General features: G+C 43.9%; 1 protein-coding gene across 2 annotated transcripts in view; it reads left to right on the forward strand.

The window, feature by feature from the left end:
• SH2D4B (SH2 domain containing 4B) overlaps positions 1-17,612 on the forward strand; it is an 83,975-nt gene that overhangs the window by 16,917 nt on the left and 49,446 nt on the right. The window contains exons 2-3 of one of the 2 annotated variants that reach the window (XM_055537816.1): positions 4,569-4,732; positions 6,308-6,455. In XM_055537816.1, coding sequence (XP_055393791.1) covers positions 4,569-4,732; positions 6,308-6,455 — 312 coding nt within the window. The remainder of the gene's footprint in view (positions 1-4,568; positions 4,733-6,307; positions 6,456-17,612) is intronic. The other variant, XM_055537806.1, reaches the window with a different exon arrangement.

The following is a 17,612-nucleotide window of genomic DNA, read 5'->3' on the forward strand; positions in this document are numbered from 1 at the left end:
CGGACCAGGGATTAAATCTGGGCCCTCAGCAGTGAAAGGGCAGAGTCCCAACTATTGGACAGTGAGGGAACGTGTGGAGAAGAAAGTTTTATCTTCACTGGGACATCAAAAAGAAAAGGCTTTAAACCTATAATTTTTCTTTTGAGCTTACTGTTACTTGTACTCATATTTTTTTTTTTTTGCTACAACTTTTCCCCTTGATAATGTATAATTTCAGTTTTGATTTGCCCTAAGATCCATGAGTTCTCTAGGAGTATTTTCTTCATGCCTATTTTCCCTCATTGATTTCTAAATTTAGTGTCATTATTAGAGAACATAGCCTATAACATTTTTCTCACAAATTGCAAGATCAGAAGAATAAAAGTATATTCTTAAACTTTAAGGGGTAAAGTTCTATAGTTGTTAAGTAAAATTTATTGACTATATTATTCAAAAACTTTATATTATTAATTTTTAAAATCTATTTGGCTTGCCAGCTTCTGAAATAAATATTGTAGAACTCTCCACTATGGATATATATACATTTTCAAATTCTCTTTGAGTTGTTAGGAGTTTTTGTTTTATGTAGTTGTCTGCTATGTTGTCTGTTGTATAAAGTTTTATGACTGTTACAGCTTCTTTGTGGGTTGCATCTTTTATTATCACATAATATTCTTTGCCTAGTCTGACATGTTTGCCCTTGAATTTGCTTTGTCTGACATTGGCACTTCTGCTTTCTTTTTGCTTGCCTTTGCACGGCCTATTGCTGACTATTTTTAACCTTTTTCTTTTTTACGTGTGTGTTGTATTTAAACAGTACAGAATTGGATTTTACTTTTTTTTTTTTTTTGCTTCGGAGAAGCAAGGATTCATTATTACTTGCAGCCAGTAAGGAGAATACTTGGCCTTTCCCAAAGCAGTGTCTGGATTTTACTTTTTATTTACATCTGCCAGTCTCAGATTTTTAATAGAGAAATTAATTCTGTTCCCCTTTTTGTGTTAATGAGTATACTTAGGGTTTAGGGCTTCTGTGTTATTTTTCATTGTTCTCTGTATCAGTTAGGAATGTGCTCGGCCGTAAGTGACAGAATGCACCATTAATAGTTGTCTGATTAAAGAAATCTTGCATATTTGTATTACCACATTTCATTTAGTAATTAAAGAACTTTATTTCTTGGAGTTCCTCATTTTTCCTAAATGATAAGAAGTCTGGAGGTGTACCGCAGTGGCTCGATTAGTTTAGCTTCTCAGTCAGATCGGCAAGGCCTCATCTCCTCTCACATTTCTGCTTACTCATCTCTGGCATGTGGCTTTCTTCCTCATGGCTGAAAAAGTCCTCCAGCAGCTCCTGACATCACTTCTTCATTCCAGCCAGGAAGAAGGAAAGGAGGTAAATGATCAAAGAGTGAACACATTTCTCCTAAGAAGTCTTCACCTTTTGTTTAGAACAAGAAAGCCTTTCGCTGGGACATCTGCCCATATCTTCTTGGTCAAAAGTGGGGATGACTGGTCACTTCTAGGTCGACTACTTGCCAATGAGAATAATATTATGTGATGGGTTTAGACCAGTTTCATTTGTCCTTTGAGGCTGGAGTAGAAACTTGCCTTTCCTGAAATGCAGGGATCTCTGTTACTTCCCAAATTGGGGTTTTTAGCAAGGGAGGAAGGTGGCTGGGATGGATGGTGAGGAGGTAACTGATAGCATCTGCTATGATAGCTACTCATTTTCTGTTGTTTTCTCTTTTCCTTTTAAGTATTTTTCCAGGATTGACAAACCTGTTATCGTGTACCTTTGCCCACTGCTAATTTGGAAGGTCTGCAATTCTGGTAGTAGTTGCTTCCTTGCTTCTATCAGTCATAATTAAACTTACATTCCTCTAGTACTGCATTGCTTTTAACATAGTAAAAAGATAACGATGCCTTTATATATCAGCCAGGGGAGTTAATGCTGCCGTCTGCAATAGATAAATTCTGAAATTTCAGTGAGTTATAATGGAGGTCTAGTTCTGATTACATCACAGCTTGATGTGGGTTGGGTAGCTGTGGCATGGCTCGCCTTGGAACACTGACTCGTGGATCAGGCCTATTTTCTCTCCACCATCTTGGAGTTGTCAATTTCCTGCTGGGTGGGTGGGAAAGAGAACGTGGAAAAAGGCACACTGACTGCAAACAGCCTTAGCCCGAAAGTGGCACAAGTTACTTCCCCTGACGTTTCATAGACTAGAATTCAGTCATGTGGCCCCATGGAATAGAAGGGGACCTGAGAAAAGTGGTCATTTGCTGGGCTCAGGGAGAGGAGGTGGCGTGCTGGACATAGTGTGGTCACTGTCACAAACTGTCATTCCAGTCATCCATGCATTTGTTTTTCTCTGCATAGATACACTCACTGCCTCCTTAATGGAGGTGCCTGCAAGTCTCACCTGGTCACTGCATCAGCCCAAAGTCCACAGTCTACATGTGTATGGCGTTAGGCCCTCTAAGGTCCTGATGTGGCTCAAAAGACATGTCATCCTCACACGCTCGAGACACGATACACAGTGGGGGGAGCAGGGTCAGAATGTCCACTGTGGAAAAGGAGGGAGTATGAGCCCCACTTAGTCACTAGTCTATAGCATCATGAGGTCCTCCAGGTCAGACTCTGTGAGGACCCCCTGCGCTGGCAGTGAAGGGATGACCTTGAATGGACACTGACCATACTCTGGAGGCTCCTCCTTGTTCATTATTCCCTAGGCTGCATCCGAAGTGAATACAGAGGATCTCATCCTCCTCGGACCATATAGATATAGACTTTGAAACCTGCCTCCTGTTCATCGAGGTTGGGTGCCCAAGGATTGTTTAAGTCATTAAGTCCAGACTCAGAGACTTAGTAGGCTTCTTATCTCTTTGCTTCCATGTGCCAGGAGCAACAGCTAAGATTCTTCTCTGGACGTATTTCAAAAATTGCGTTTTCCTTTGCATCTTTATCCCATGCCTCTACTTTTCAACTGAAGGTCATCTGCATTTAGGCTCTTTGAAGAATAAGTGTGAAAGACTGCACCCTTCGTGTCTTGTTTTAGCCTGGTTCCTCTCAGGAGCAGAGACAAGGGTGGGAGACAATCACACAAGAGTTTATTCAGCAAACACCTGTGTGAGAAAAAGGGCCGGGAGCTGGAGGAGGCTGTGGTCAGTGCAGGCACGACCTCGAGTGAAGGAGAGGGGAGGGGAGGTTGGGTGCAGGCGTTCCAGGCTGTCCAGGGAAGGTTTGTTACGGCCTCTGAGGAGTTGCCCTTCACAGGAGTCTCATGTCTCCCAGGAACCAGCCTGCCATGCTCAGCTGAAGGCTGGGAGCATGACCTTGGGCTCAATGCTTTCTGTTTCTTAAACACTTAAAAAAAAAATTAAAAAAAATTCTGGCTGCACCACCCAGCATGTGGGATCTTAGTTCCCTGACCGGGGACTGAACCCGTACTCCCTGCAGTGGAGTCCCAACCACTGGATTGCCAGGGAAGTCTCCTCAATTCTTTCTTGAACTCATTTCTTTCCCTTAACATCTTGCCAAACACAGCACCTAGCAACTAATGCATACTCCTAGTGCTGTGTTTTCCAACCTCCTTTCTTAAGAGAGACAAGTTCAGAAGGCATGAGGGTCTTTAAGTTACAGTGTCTGACAGCTTTACCAGATGCTTCGTTCCTGCATCACATGAATCTTCAGCCAACCAGCCTGCTAAACACCACAACTAAAGCAGTGACAGTCAGTTGATATTCCTGTTGCAGCCTGTACCCCACTTTGGGGTCAGATCTCCATTTTAGTCATGGTTATCAGTGGAATCTATTAGAACAGGCAGACTGAAAAATCTCAGTGACTTAATCCAACACAAATTTATTTCTTGCTCAGGTTATGGGCTGATGTGGGTCAGGGAGATGCAGGGGCCGGCTGCTTCCTCTTGCAACACCACCATCTCCAATTCTTTGCTTCCAGTCAACAGACAGGGAAGATGATAGATAGAGATGAGAAATGAGAGAGAGAGAAGACTCAGAAGATGCTTGGCTCCAAAGTGCCTTGGCTTGTATGAAAGTGTTAGTTGCTCAGTATTGTCCAACTCTGCAACTCCATGAACTGTAGCCTACCAGGCTCCTTTGTCCATGGAATTCTCCAGGTAAGAATACTGGACTGGGTAGCCATTCCCTTCTCCAGGGGATCTTTCCCATCCAGGGATCAAATTCAGGTCTCCTGCATTGCAAGCAGCTTCCTTACTGTCTGAGCCACCAGGGAAGCCTTGGCTTGGAAGTGACACAAGTCTTCCTTCAGTGAGTCACCTGATGTCCGCTCTGCTGAAGATCTCAGGTCTCTGGGCTTTGGACACCAGTTCCAGCCCTGAACACCTGCTCCAGCAGGCTGACCTGGCTGCCATATTGTTCCCTAGAGGGAATGGGAGGGGGAGATGGCGTGGAACAGGTCAATCTCTGTCTGGCATCCTCTTTGCAGATGACAAGGTTTTGTATGGTGATGTGATGGTTGTGCACCCCTGGTCAACCCAGGTCATTCCTCACTCATTACAATTCTGACCTTTTTTTTTTTCCTTCTTTCTCCTTTTTCCTCCTGTTGTGAGGCAGCGAGTGACAAGCACATCCAGTGGCTGCTGGGGGCAGATGGCGAGGTCTGGGTCTGGATCATGGGAGAAGGTCCCGGCGACAAGCCGTATGAAGAGATCTCTGAGGAGCTGATTGCAGAGAGAGCGAGGCTGCAGGCGCAGCGGGAAGCCGAGGAACTCTGGTGAGAGGTGCCATCGGGTGTTGAGGTGGGGAGAGGGTGCTGGTGCCTGAACACGGAGGCTTGGGGTGGGCTCAAATTAAGGATAATAGATTATGGGTGGGAAGGAGAAGCCAGTGCCAGGCAGCTGGCAGGCTGTTTGGAGCTGTGCTAAGATTAGGTGGCTGAAGAACTAGTCTTACATCAGGTAGAGCTTGTGGTCCAAGTCCCAGTTCCACTCATTAGTGGGGAGGTGATTCGAGGCCTCAGTTTTCTACACCTATGGTTTGGGGACCACAACACCTTTTTTATATAGTTGGATTTATTGAGATAATACATTTGATATTCTTTCGCCTCTTCCCTCACTGAGCTGTCCTTAGGACAGCAGGGCAATTTGAATATCACTCTTAAAGTCTGCTTGTTCCTCTTTGTGTTACCTCTGTTTTTCACACAAGATGGACACTGAAGCCTCTGCTGATACTGGGAGGGTCAGACTTCTTTCATAAACAACTTACGACATATTTGTTGCTAAACTTGGAAGTTTGTATGAGGTCGGTGCCAACATTTTTCCCTCAAGTTTTAATCACGGTGTTTTTGTTGTTGTTGTTTTTGACTACACTGGGTCTTCCGTCCTGTATGCAAGCTTTCTCTACTTGCAGCGAGAGGACTTCTCATTGTGCTGGCTTCTTTTGTTGCAGAATGCAGGCTCTAGAGCCCAGGCTCTGGAGAAGGCAAGGGTCTATGGGGTCACACAGAGTCGGACACGACTGAAGTGACTTAGCAGCAGCAGCAGCAGAGCCCAGGCTCAGTAGTTGTGGCGCATGGGCTTAGTTGCCCCTCGCATGTGGGATCTGTCTGGACCAGGGATTGAACCCCGCTACCTTGCATTGACAGGCAGATTCCCACCCACTGGACCACCAGGGAAGTCCAATGACAATGTTCTAATAATAAAATTGTGACATATATTCATGTTGAGATTTGACAGAAAACAGCAAAATTCTGTCAAGCAATTATCCTTCAATAAAAAATAAATTAATTAAAAAAATTGTGACATATGACCAATATTGAAAACTACAAAGAATTAATTAAAGAACAACTCAATAACCATCACCTAGGATAAGCATGATGAGGATTAGGGCAATACCTGCTCTGTAAAGTGCTGTATTCACGCCTTGATAAATTGATTACTGTAGATCCACAGCATTATTCAAGGTACCTGTATAGTATCCCATTACATGAGGAACCCAACTTGTTGTCCTGTTGAGGGACATTTGTGCCGTTTGCCATTTTTTTTTAATGTTATAAAAAATCCTCTGATGTGCATCTCACTACACCTTTGTAAACTCAAGCAAGAAATGGGATTCCCGAGATTTTTTTTTTTTTTCTTTTTCCCTGGCTTCCAAAGCAGTTCTGCTGATTTCCACTCCTGTACAGGAGAGGAATGGTTTTTTTTTCCCACCTTTGCCAACATTAGTGAACCTCAGACACTTGCCATTCTGATAGACCAAGAATGACTGGGCATGGCTTTTATTTGAAATTCTGTCGGCATGTGGTCCCTTCTTTTCCCACGCCTCCTGATATCTGCTGTTCTCTTGAAAGGAAACAGAAGGAGGCAGAGATCACCAAAAAGTTCCGGGATGCTCTGGCCAATGAGAAAGCCCGGATCCTGGCAGAGAAGTGGAAGGTGGAGATGGAGGACCGCAAGGCTGCCAAAGTCCTGGAGGAGCGCATCCATGAGGAATTCAAGGTGGGCCAGTGCCTGGGTGTTGGTGTGAGGCCACCTGTTGCAACCCCCAGCCTGATCTCTGGTTGGACCAGTCCTTGGCCAACCACTCTATGCTTTAGAGCACTCTCATAGTGCTTTATGAGAATAGAAATCAGACGTGTCTGAGTAGGAAAGAACTTGATATACCATCTTGGCTAATTCACTTCTCCTTGTACAGATGAGGAAATTGAGGGCCAGATAGGGAAGAGACTGTGTGTAGTGGTGATTGGTTTGGCAACAGAGCCAGGATCAGAACTCAGCCCTCTGCATCCCAAACCAAGGGTCCTGAAATGGGGCCGAAAGAGAGCTGAGTCTGTGGTCAGACCAGCCTGGGATCCAGTTCCAACTCTATTGCTCACTGCTGTGTGACCTTGGGAAGCTTGCTGAACTTCTCTGAGCTTCTTGTTTGTAATATTTGTAATAACAACACTCTCTTTGAGATTTTTGGAGGATTCAAGGAGATGAAAAATGTAAATTTTTCTGCCCAGGACAGAACATTGTTTGTAAGTTTGCATATCTGTTCATTCTGAGACTCAGAGTTTGGAGCTGGTAAAGGAGCTTTACAGTCCTGTAGCAAGAAGCTGAAGTTTCTTGAAAAAAAGCTTAGATTAATATTTTTTCTTCTGGTTCCTATTTTGAGATTTTTTTTTTTGGCTATGTAGGAATAATATATTTTTGAGGGAGTAGAAAACTCAGAAAATACTCTAAATAAAAAGGGAAAAAAAAACAAGAATCATGCTGAATCTCAGCAGTTGTATATTTTTGTGAATTGTATATTAATGGCATATGCCCATTTTTGAATTTTTAAAAACGTTCCCCCATAATGATTAGATAAAGGGGACATTGGCCTTTTAATATCATTTCTGTTGTAAATATTTTTTCTCAGTGTTGTTGTGGTTTTCTTAATTTTGGTTACAGTGGTTCATGATGTACAGAAGGTTAAAATTTTTATTAGCCAGTTATATGAATCTTGTTCTCTATTAGTTGTTTTATGCACAGAAAGGCCATCACAAGCTTATAAAAATACTAATCTACATTGCTTTGTATGTCTTTCCAGATCTCATTTCTTTGTACTCAATTTTCCTTCACTTTGCTATGTGGTATGATATATGGCTCTCACTTTATTTTATTCCAAATGGCTAGCCCATTATGCTAACATCATTTACTATGTAAATCATCCTCTCTCCTCTCATTGGATTTCCTGCCTTGATTCTTACTTCTTACTTACTTTTGGATCCTTTTGTGGATTTTTCTTCTTTGACTGATTATTCCTGAGCCAGATGTAATTGTTTAATTGTATGTAACTTTAACATAAATTTTACCATCTATTAAAGTTAGAGAGTATCATTATTCTTCATTTCTAAAATGTCCTTGGCTAATCTCATCCATTTTTTTCCCCATTAGAGCTACTTTTGAATTATATTCTCAGTATCCTCTTCTCCCCTAATATCCAAAAAAATCTGTGTGGTGGTTTTCATTGAATTGCATCAATACCATTGCTGTATTTGTGGAAGATGAACATTTTTTATAATATTAAATCATTAAATCTTACTCAGGAATGTGGTAAGTTCTTCCTTTTATCCAAAGTTTCTTTTTTTATCTTTGATATAGTTTTTTTTTTTTAAATACCTATAAATGCACTGGCCACCCAATCTCAAACATTTTCAGTGACATATGTTCTTGTGGGCTTCTTTTTTTTGGACTTGGGTAAAATTTATTGTTTTCTTTAGGTGCTCTCTGTTTCTTTTCTTTTAAATTTTATGTTTAATATTTTTATTGTTATTGTGATTGTGCTCATTACTTTTAAACCTACTGCAACTGCTAGCTATATATTTGCATTGTTATTGGGTCTCCTTATTTAACTTTCCCATAAGTTGCCCTTTTTCTCTAGGAGATTCTTTTGCATTTTTAAGTGAAGGAATATGTACTCTCAAGACACTTCATTTAAAAAAAATTCAAACTTGGAGAAAAGTGGAAAGAAAAATGACATGAGTACTCATATATTAATATTACCACCTACATTTACCTATTGTTAATATTTTGCCTCGATTTCATGCTCTTTGCTCTTCTCTTTCTGCATCCATACACGCACACCCACAGGCGCACACACGGTCACATAGACATACTTGTGCTTTTTCGTTGCTGTCAAACAGTTTGAGAGAAAATTGCAGACATAGTGCTTTCTAACCCAGGAGTTGGCAAACTATTTTCTGTACAGGAGCAGAGGTCAGTATTTTAGACTCTGTGGGTCATGCTGTCTCTGACACAACTACTCAACTAGGACATCATGGCACAAAAGCAGCCACAGACAACATGTAGACAAAAGAGTGAGACTGTGGTCCAACAAAGTTTTCAAATAATGCCTGTCATTGGCCTGGGAGCTTCCTGATCAAACCTTAATCCTTCAGTGTGCATCTCCCACAAAGAAGGACATTGCCTGTCATAGCCACAATAATCATTGTCACGCTGATTGAAATTAATGATGTAATTCCATAGTAGTGACTCAAATCCCATCCACACTGGAGAGATACTTAGTTTATATTGCTGGATTTTGCATAGGAGCCTGGTGGGCCACGGTCCATAGGGTGGCAAAAGAGTCCAACGTGACTTTGCAACTAAACAATAACAATTTAAGTCTGCTGGGGAAGAAAACCAGTACTTTTCACATGTCTCCAGCAGTGAGCATCACCTGTTCCAATCCCTAGCCTACCTCCTCCCCAGAGGTGGGCTGAGTCCCAGATGCTGGGAGGGTAGCTTGGCGGAGCTGGAGTCTTGGGGCTCGGTTCCCAGCAGAGATTCTCTGATGTTCTCCTTGAGGGCCTCAGTGATTGAGGGATAGAAATTGTATGCTGGCTCTGCGTTGGGGTTTATGGAGGAATCAGTAAAGCCATATGTTCACTGAGGAACCCAAATGCAGGCTTTTGTGTTATTTCCAAAGGTTATCGTTATTGTGTGGTTTTTTTCTTTTTTTTTGTATGTGTTTTTTCTGTGTGAACACATATAAATGTGTTATATATGTTTAATGTACATAGTAAGTATGTCTGCTCTGAGGAGCCTCAGAAGTACAAGTAGCATCTTTGAGGCCTTGGAAGGCTCATTAAGGAACGTCAGATCAGACATTGGGGCTGGATGGTCCTTGTTAATGAGCTGAGATATTTTCTGTCAGTGCGTCCGTACTTAGTTGCTAAATCATATCCGACTCTTTGCTACACGCCTGTAGCCCGCCAGGCTCCTCTGTCCATGGAATTCTCCAGGCAAGATACTGGAGTGCGTTGCCATTTCCTTCTCCAGGGAATCTTTCCCGCCCAGGGATAGAACCCATATTGCCTGCATCTCCTGCCTTGGCAGGCAGATTTGTTACCACTGAGCCACCTGGGAGGCCCCATTTTCTGGCAGAGCTGTCTGTAAATGAACTACCCTTTTAGTGTGACAGGCTCTCCATCACAGGAAGTGGTTATGTGTAGGCTGAAACAGTATCTGAGAAGGTTTCAGTGGTGGATTAAATATGCCTGACAGCAAATTCTTGGCCTCTCCTCCCTTTGAGAGGAGGAGTCTGGTTCCCCATCACTGAGCCTCTGTGACCTTGTGGCTAGCCTTGGTCTGTAGGGTGCAGTAGAAATGACTGTGTGTAAATTCCGAGGATGGATAAGAGCAGATTGTACCCTCTGGCAAGGCTCGCTTTTGTTTTCTTTTTAATTTTTTTTTCCCACATCTATATATTATTTTTAATTTTATTTTTAAACTTTACAAAATTGTATTAGTTTTGCCAAATATCAAAATGAATCCACCACAGGTATACATGTGTTCCCCATCCTGAACCCTCCTCCCTCCTCCCTCCCCATACCATCCCTCTGGGTCGTCCCAGTGCAGCAGCCCCAAGCATCCAGTATCATGCATCGAACCTGGACTGGCAACTCGTTTCATACATGATATTTTACATATTTCAATGCCATTCTCCCAAATCTTCCCACCCTCTCCCTCTCCCACAGAGTCCATAAGACTGTTCTATACATCAGTGTCTCTTTTGCTGTCTCGTACACAGGGTTATTGTTACCATCTTTCTAAATTCCATATATATGCGTTAGTATACTGTATTGGTGTTTTTCTTTCTGGCTTACTTCACTCTGTATAAGGGAAGCTGCCTCACAAGAAGCCTTCCTGCCCTAGGTTCCCAGGCTATCTGCAAGGACACCCAGGCTAGCTAAAGAGAGGCTATGTGAAGGAGCACCTAGGCACCACACATGTGAGTGAAGCCTTTGTGGTTCTTCCAGTAAATGACCTCAGCCAAGTACTCGACCATGACTGACATAATGTGGAGCCGAAAGGCCACCCAGCCAAGCCCAGCCCGAACTAGTATCTACAGAATCTCAAGCACATAAAACGTTTGTGTTTTAAGCCACTAGTTTTGTTGATAGCTTGTTGTTATAATACTTAGCAATAGATAACTGCAACAGCTTTGCCAAAGGGATTTACGCAACGGGTTAGAGATTGGTTTAGATAATTTGTATTGTGTCTTCCTACATCAAGATGCTAACATAATACGAGTCTTGCATGCAGCAATGCACCGATAACATTCGTCTAATTTAATACTTTTTCCCCTGAGACCAGAAGTGGAGGTTGTTTGGAGGAGGGTAGCGGTGGTAGTAATAAACTCCCTGTTCTCAAAAAGCTTACCAGGTGCCAGGGAAGAGAGAATTCTGAGCAGCCACTCAGCCCCAGCCATGACCGGAGGCACCTTAGAGGGCAGAGGTCTTTCCAGAACTCTGCACAAAGACAGAAAATGGAAAGGAGATAAATGGGGTGAGAAATGATCTGCTGGGGGAGAGAAAAAAGCACATGATGGGTGGAGGCAGACAAAAATCTGGAAAGACTGGCTATGAGGCCCTTGAATGCCATGCCAATGAGGTGGACTATTTTCTGTGGGCAAAGCAGACCTGCGTGTATTCAGAGGGCCATGTTTGATCACATTTTACAAGGAAAACTGGTGATGTGATTCAAGTCATGAACATTTAGGGTGCTGCTGCTGCTGCTGCTAAGTCGCTTCAGTTGTGTCCGACTCTGTGTGACCTCATAGACGGCAGCCCACCAGGCTCCTCTGTCCATGGGATTCTCCAGGCAAGGACACTGGAGTGGGTTGCCATTTCCTCCTCCAATGCATGAAAGTGAAAAGTGAAAGTGACGTCGCTCAGTCATGTCTGACTCTTAGCGACCCCATGGACTGCAGCCCACCAGGCTCCTCCATCCATGGGATTTTCCAGGCAAGAGTACTGGAGTGGGGTGCCATTGCCTTCTGAGGGGGAGCCAATTAGGAGATCTTTGCAATGGTCAAAGTGGGAAATGATGAGGGTCTGGACAGAGTCTGGGACTATGAAGAGATAAAGGGGATGGACAAAGAAACGCTGGTGGTGAAATCAACGATCAGTTAGATGTTGGTATGTGGCGCTAGTGGTAAAGAACCCACCTGCCAATGCAGGAGGCCTAAGAGGCATTACTGACTCAATGGACGTGTGTTTGAGTAGACTCCCAGAGTAGGTGATGGACAGGGAGGCCTAACGTGCTGCAGTCCATGGGGTTGCAGAGTCAGACACGACTGAGAGACTGAACTGAAGAGACTTAGGTTTGATCCCGGGGTCAGGAAGATCCTCTGGAGGAGGGTATGGCAACTCACTCCAGTTTTCTTGCCTGGGAAATCCCATGGACAGAGGAGCCTGGCGGGAGGACAGAGGAGCCTACAGTCTGTGGAATCCCAAAGAGTTGGACATGACTGAAGCGACTTAGCACATGAAGGAAAGCAGAGAGCAAGGCATCTGAGCCCCAGGTGGAGGGATGGCTAGATGGCACCAGCCTTTTGCATGGGGATCTGGGAAGGAGGTTCAGGCTTGGAGGAGAGAGAATGTGCTTGGAATGGTCATGCTGAGGTTGGTGTTTGTTGGTTTTGTTTTTCCACCCAGGACAGAGAAGAGTGGGGAATGGAGGAGAGGAGAGAACCTGTATGAGAAACCTGGTGGTTGAGGGAGTTTGCCTGGGGAGCCTGGTCATAGAAATTCATAAAATAGGAGGCATACTCCCAGAACCTTCTGTAGGATTAAAGACGGAGTTTAAAAATAAGAGCTACAGATAGCTAGAAAACTGTTTGTTTGTTTTTTTAAAAAAACAACATTCTGTTGTGGCTGACACTGTGCTTTGTCACTCAGTCATGTCTGACTCTTTGCAACCCCAAGGACTGTAGCCCACCGGGCTCCTCTATCCATGGAGATTCTCCAGGCAAGAACACTGGAGTGGGTAGCCTATCCCTTCTCCAGGGGAACTTCCTGACCCAGGAATCAACCCGGGGTCTCCTGCACTGCAGGCAGATTCTTTACCAGCTGAGTTGCTGGCACTATTTTAATACAGTTTACATGCATACAGAAGTTTTTTGTTTTTTTTTTTAGTAAAAAGGTCGTGGAGCCAGATAAAATTTGCATTTTCCCCCGTTTTTTTTTTTAAACTCCTCAGACTACTTTTAGGTGCTTCTCTCTCTGCTTCCACCCCCAGCACATGGGCAGCAGGGCTCCTGCTCTGTCCCTCACCCTCGAGGCCTGTGCCCTCCCTTCCCAGCCTGTAAGCCTCTTGCCCCGTCCTGCCTCCTCCGGGTTTCCGTGATGGGGAACAGACTCGGCACAGCTAAGTTGTCCTTTCATTTCCCTCTGTTTTCTACTCAAAGCCATTCTCTTTCTGTTCTTTTTCCTTTAGGGCTGGAGTTCATTTTGGCCACCTCACAACACGCTCTGCAACCAGAGATGCTATCGCTGCTTTAATTTCTCTCGAACATTTGTAGACTTTCTCTGAATTTCTCTTGGACAAGGCTGGCATCAGCGAGACACAGCATGGGGCGGTTTACCCTTTCCTCATCACAGATCATCACAAACACTCTCTTCATCAATTCATTAATTCACCCGCTCTTCTGGTCAATGTTTATGGAACAGCTACTATCTGCCTGGCCCTGTGCAGGGTACTAGTGATAGAAAAATGAACGACACAGGCCTGGCCCTGTCCTTTGGGAGCACGTCGTCCTACAAGACACGATGGTATCATTGGGCCAGGCCAAAAACAAAAAGGACTATGCCTTCCAGAAAAAGCATGTGTCTTCATGACATTTTCCACTGGGGTGAGACGGACTGCGCGTCTGTGGGCTCCTGTGGTGTGCTGTTACTGATGTGTTATCAGGAGAAGGGGGATTGAATCAGCTGGACAGCTCAGAGGGCTTTGGGCTTGCCAGAAAAAGGCAATCGACTCCTAAGGTGGAAGGCGAGTGTTTGCCTACCTGCCTTTTCGCTTTATTGGCTTTTCGCTGCTAACCCAAAGAAAGATGGCCTTTTCTTCAGTGATCACAGATGGGCCAAAGGATTCTGAAAGTAGCAACAGTGAGAGTTTCCAGGCAATTTCAGCCGTAAAGGTTGAGCATTTTGGCAAAACCAGGGTGAGGATGATGCAATACTCTTTATTTGTGGTGGAAAATGTCTTCTTTTATCAATTCATTTCTGTGAAGAGCTTACTTTGCCACAGTAAGTGACCGGTCATGTTCCTTTGAGGTGGAGCTTGATGCAGGTTTCTGGCTCTCTTTTAAAAGTATTTCTTTGTTTCTTTCTTTACTTATTTGATCTTTAGTTATGGCATGGGGACTGTTAGTTGTGGCACGTGAGATCTAATTCTGTGACCAAGGACGGAACCCAGTCCCCCTGCTTGGGAGCATAGAGTCTCAGCCACTGGACCACCAGGGAAGTCCTTGGTTTCTGGTGTTGTCCCATTCTCAGGAGAAAAGAACTGAGTGAACTGTGGAACTGCCATCCATCCATCTATCTGTCTATTTATTGATAGTAAATTTTCCTCCATCTTTATTGAGGTGTGATTGACAAATCAAAATTGTATGAGAGGAGAAGGCAATGACACCCCACTCCAGTACTCTTGCCTAGAAAATCCCATGGACAGAGGGGCCTGGTGGGCTGCAGTCCATGGGGTCGCTAGGAGTCGGACACGACTGAGCGACGTCACTTTATTTTTTCACTTTCATGCGTTGGAGAAGGAAATGGCAACCCACTCCAGTGTTCTTGCCTGGAGAATCCCAGGGACGGGGGAGCCTGGTGGGCTGCCGTCTCTGGGGTCGCACAGAGTCGGACACGACTGAAGCGACTTAACAGCAGTAGCAGCAGTAAGGTGTACAACGTGACATTTTGATATACATATATATTATGAAATGGTGACACAATCAAGCTGACTAACATATCCATCACCTCACCTACTCTTTTTGTGTGATGAGAGCACTAGTTTGATGAAACCCATGTCCATTAAATACGGTGTTCATTTATAGTCCTCTTGCTGTACGTTAGATCTCCAGAATTTTTGCATTCTGTATAACTGAAGCTTTGTGCCTTTTCGCCACACAGCTAAAGTATCTATAGATAGATTTTTAAAAGTAGTATATGTGTATCTACAGCGAAATATTATTCAGTCTTAGAAGGAAATCCTGACATTTGTGACAACACAGATGAACTTGGAGAACATTATGCTAAGTGAAATAAGCTAGACACAGAAGGCCAAATGCTGCATGATCTTACTTAAATGTGGAGTCTAACAAAGTTGAACTTGTAGAAGCCGGGAGTAGAATGGAAGTTGTGGAGTTGGGATAGGAGTGGGTGGGGAGGGAAGTGGGCACTGCCATTTACCACGCTGCTTCCTGTTGCCACAGCTGGTTGGAGTCAGAACACTGTATTTAATTTGAGGTGGTTGGTCAAATGCCATTTATCTATGGTACACCAGTCATAACCCTTTTCTGGGGGTACTAAGTCTCCTTGTTATGGTAAATTGTGTCCAGTTAAAATACATATGTTGAACTCCCAACCCTAGGGTCTCAGGATGTAACTGTATTTGGACCTAAAGGTCTTTATAGAGGAAATTAAGTTAAAATGAGGTTTTTAGGGCAGGCCCTAAATCAATGGCTTCCCAGGTGGCTCAGATGGTAGAGAATCTGCCTGCAGTGCAGGAGACCTGGGTTCGATCCCTAGGTTGGGAAGATCTGGAGAAGGGAATGGCAACCCTCTCTAATATTCTTGCTTTGAGAATTCCATGGACCGAGGAGCCTGGCAGGCTACAGTCCAAGCTAAATCAATATGTTTGTTACCCTTTAAAGAAGAGGAAATTTGGACAGAGACATGCGTGAACACAGAGGAAAGACCATGTGCTGCTTATAAGCCAAGAAGAGAGGGCTCAGAAAGAAATCAACCCTGCTGACACTTTGGTCTTGAACTTCTGGCCTCCAGAAACTGCGAGACAATAAATATCTGTTGTTTAAGCCTACCTTCCCCCGTCTATGGTGCTTTGTTATGGCAGCTGGGAAAACTAGTATCCTCACAAGGAAGTAAGACTGGGGGGTTGAAAGCCCTCTGGCTCTGACATGCCTCAACTGTGTGTAATTTCCCTGAGATGACTCTTGTTTGGAAGACTTCTGTGAGTGGACAATAGAGCTATAGTCCCTGGTGGAAGCTCTCTTGGTTAGTGCGCTGTGTATTGAGCAATGTGGTGACCACAATCCGATTAAGGATTCCTGGGAGAAGAATGGGAAACCCACTTTGTAAACTGTAATGTGCCATGCCAGTGTGACGCTTCGTTTTTATGCTGCTGAGATGCTAGTGACTGATGAAAGTGAAATACAACTTTGGGGTAAAATTTGATTTTTTCTGCTTTGGAGGCGGACAGACTTTGGTTCCAGTTTTGCATATGTCATTAACTCTCTGCTCTAGTATTTCACATCTTAAAAACAACCAACTCAACCCTCCCTTTTCTAGCTTAACCCCACAGCCCCCTCTGGCTGCTGCTTCCTGTCTCTGCTCATTTTTAGAAGGAAATGTCTTGAAAGGAGTTGTCTGTGGTCACTTCCTCTCTCTCCCCCATGCTGCCTGGATGGCTGCCCATTTGCTCCACCAGGGCTGCTGTTGACAAGATCTCACATCTCGTGGTCCTGAGACCACGTTCTGCAGTCCCTTGGTGCTTCTCTGTCATCTCTTGTGGTGTCTCAGTAGCCTGCAGCTCGGCTCACCACCCCCCTTTTCCTCTCAGCTTCTCCTGCAGACATAGCCCCCTCTGGGTTTTTATCTTACCCCTTGGTCTGCCTTCTCAGTCTCACTTTCTGGCTCCAACTCTTTCTCTCAACTTATAAATGGCTCAGTGCCCCCAAGGCATTCTGGGTGTTTTCTCTGATCTACATTCTTTCTCTAATTGACAACATCAAGCCCGTGGCTGAGAAACATCACCCCCATGCAGAGGGCCTCTCACTCAACCTCTGCAGCCTGAGCTTAAGTCCCTGGGACCCTTAAGTCCCAGGCTTATGCATCCCACTACCCACAGCAGGTCTCTTGGATGTCAGATGGCATCTCAGACTCATTAAAGATAGAATTTTGACTTGTTTTCCTTCCAGCTGTAGTGGATAATTCCCTACTCAAACATGCCAAACCCATTTCCAATGCTGGGGCCTTTGTGCCTGTGGTTCCCTCTCTCTAGAAGTTTCTTCTCCCTGAGATTCACTCATCAGCCTTCGTATTATTTAGGTCTCAGAGCAGCCCCTTCTCAGAGGATTTCTGGTCATGCTGTCTAAAGTAGCTGCCTAGACTCTATCACTTACCCTGTTTTAATTCTCTGTATACTTTATTATATAATATGATATATTGTATAGTGTATTATATAAATATTATATGTAATATGATATATTACATAGTATGATATATAATACTTCTGATATTCTGATATATTTTTTATTTTACCGGATGAGTGTTTTTCTGTCATTGGAAGGCAAGCTCTGAGAGAGTGAGGCTAAGTGCCTTTTTCACAGCTATGTCCCCAGTGCCTGGAGCAGGCAGAGTCTCCTAGCTCAGTAAGGATTTGGTGAATGACTGGAGAAGCCCCTTAACATCTTTATCCCTTAATTACTAACTCCTAGAGAGTGGGTCATTAGGAATTTGTCTTTTTTTAGAATTTAAAAACGTGATTGTTGAATTGGAGTAAAATTCTCAATCTGTGTCATTTCAGAAGTGACAAAATCCTTGTTTTTTTTTAAACGAGGGGCTCAAAACTCAGTTCCTGTCTTCTTTGTTTTTTCTTCTTGATCCA

The sequence above is a fragment of the Bubalus kerabau genome, chromosome 1 (assembly GCF_029407905.1).
Source record: "Bubalus kerabau isolate K-KA32 ecotype Philippines breed swamp buffalo chromosome 1, PCC_UOA_SB_1v2, whole genome shotgun sequence".
In the NCBI taxonomy this organism is placed as follows: domain Eukaryota; kingdom Metazoa; phylum Chordata; class Mammalia; order Artiodactyla; family Bovidae; genus Bubalus; species Bubalus kerabau.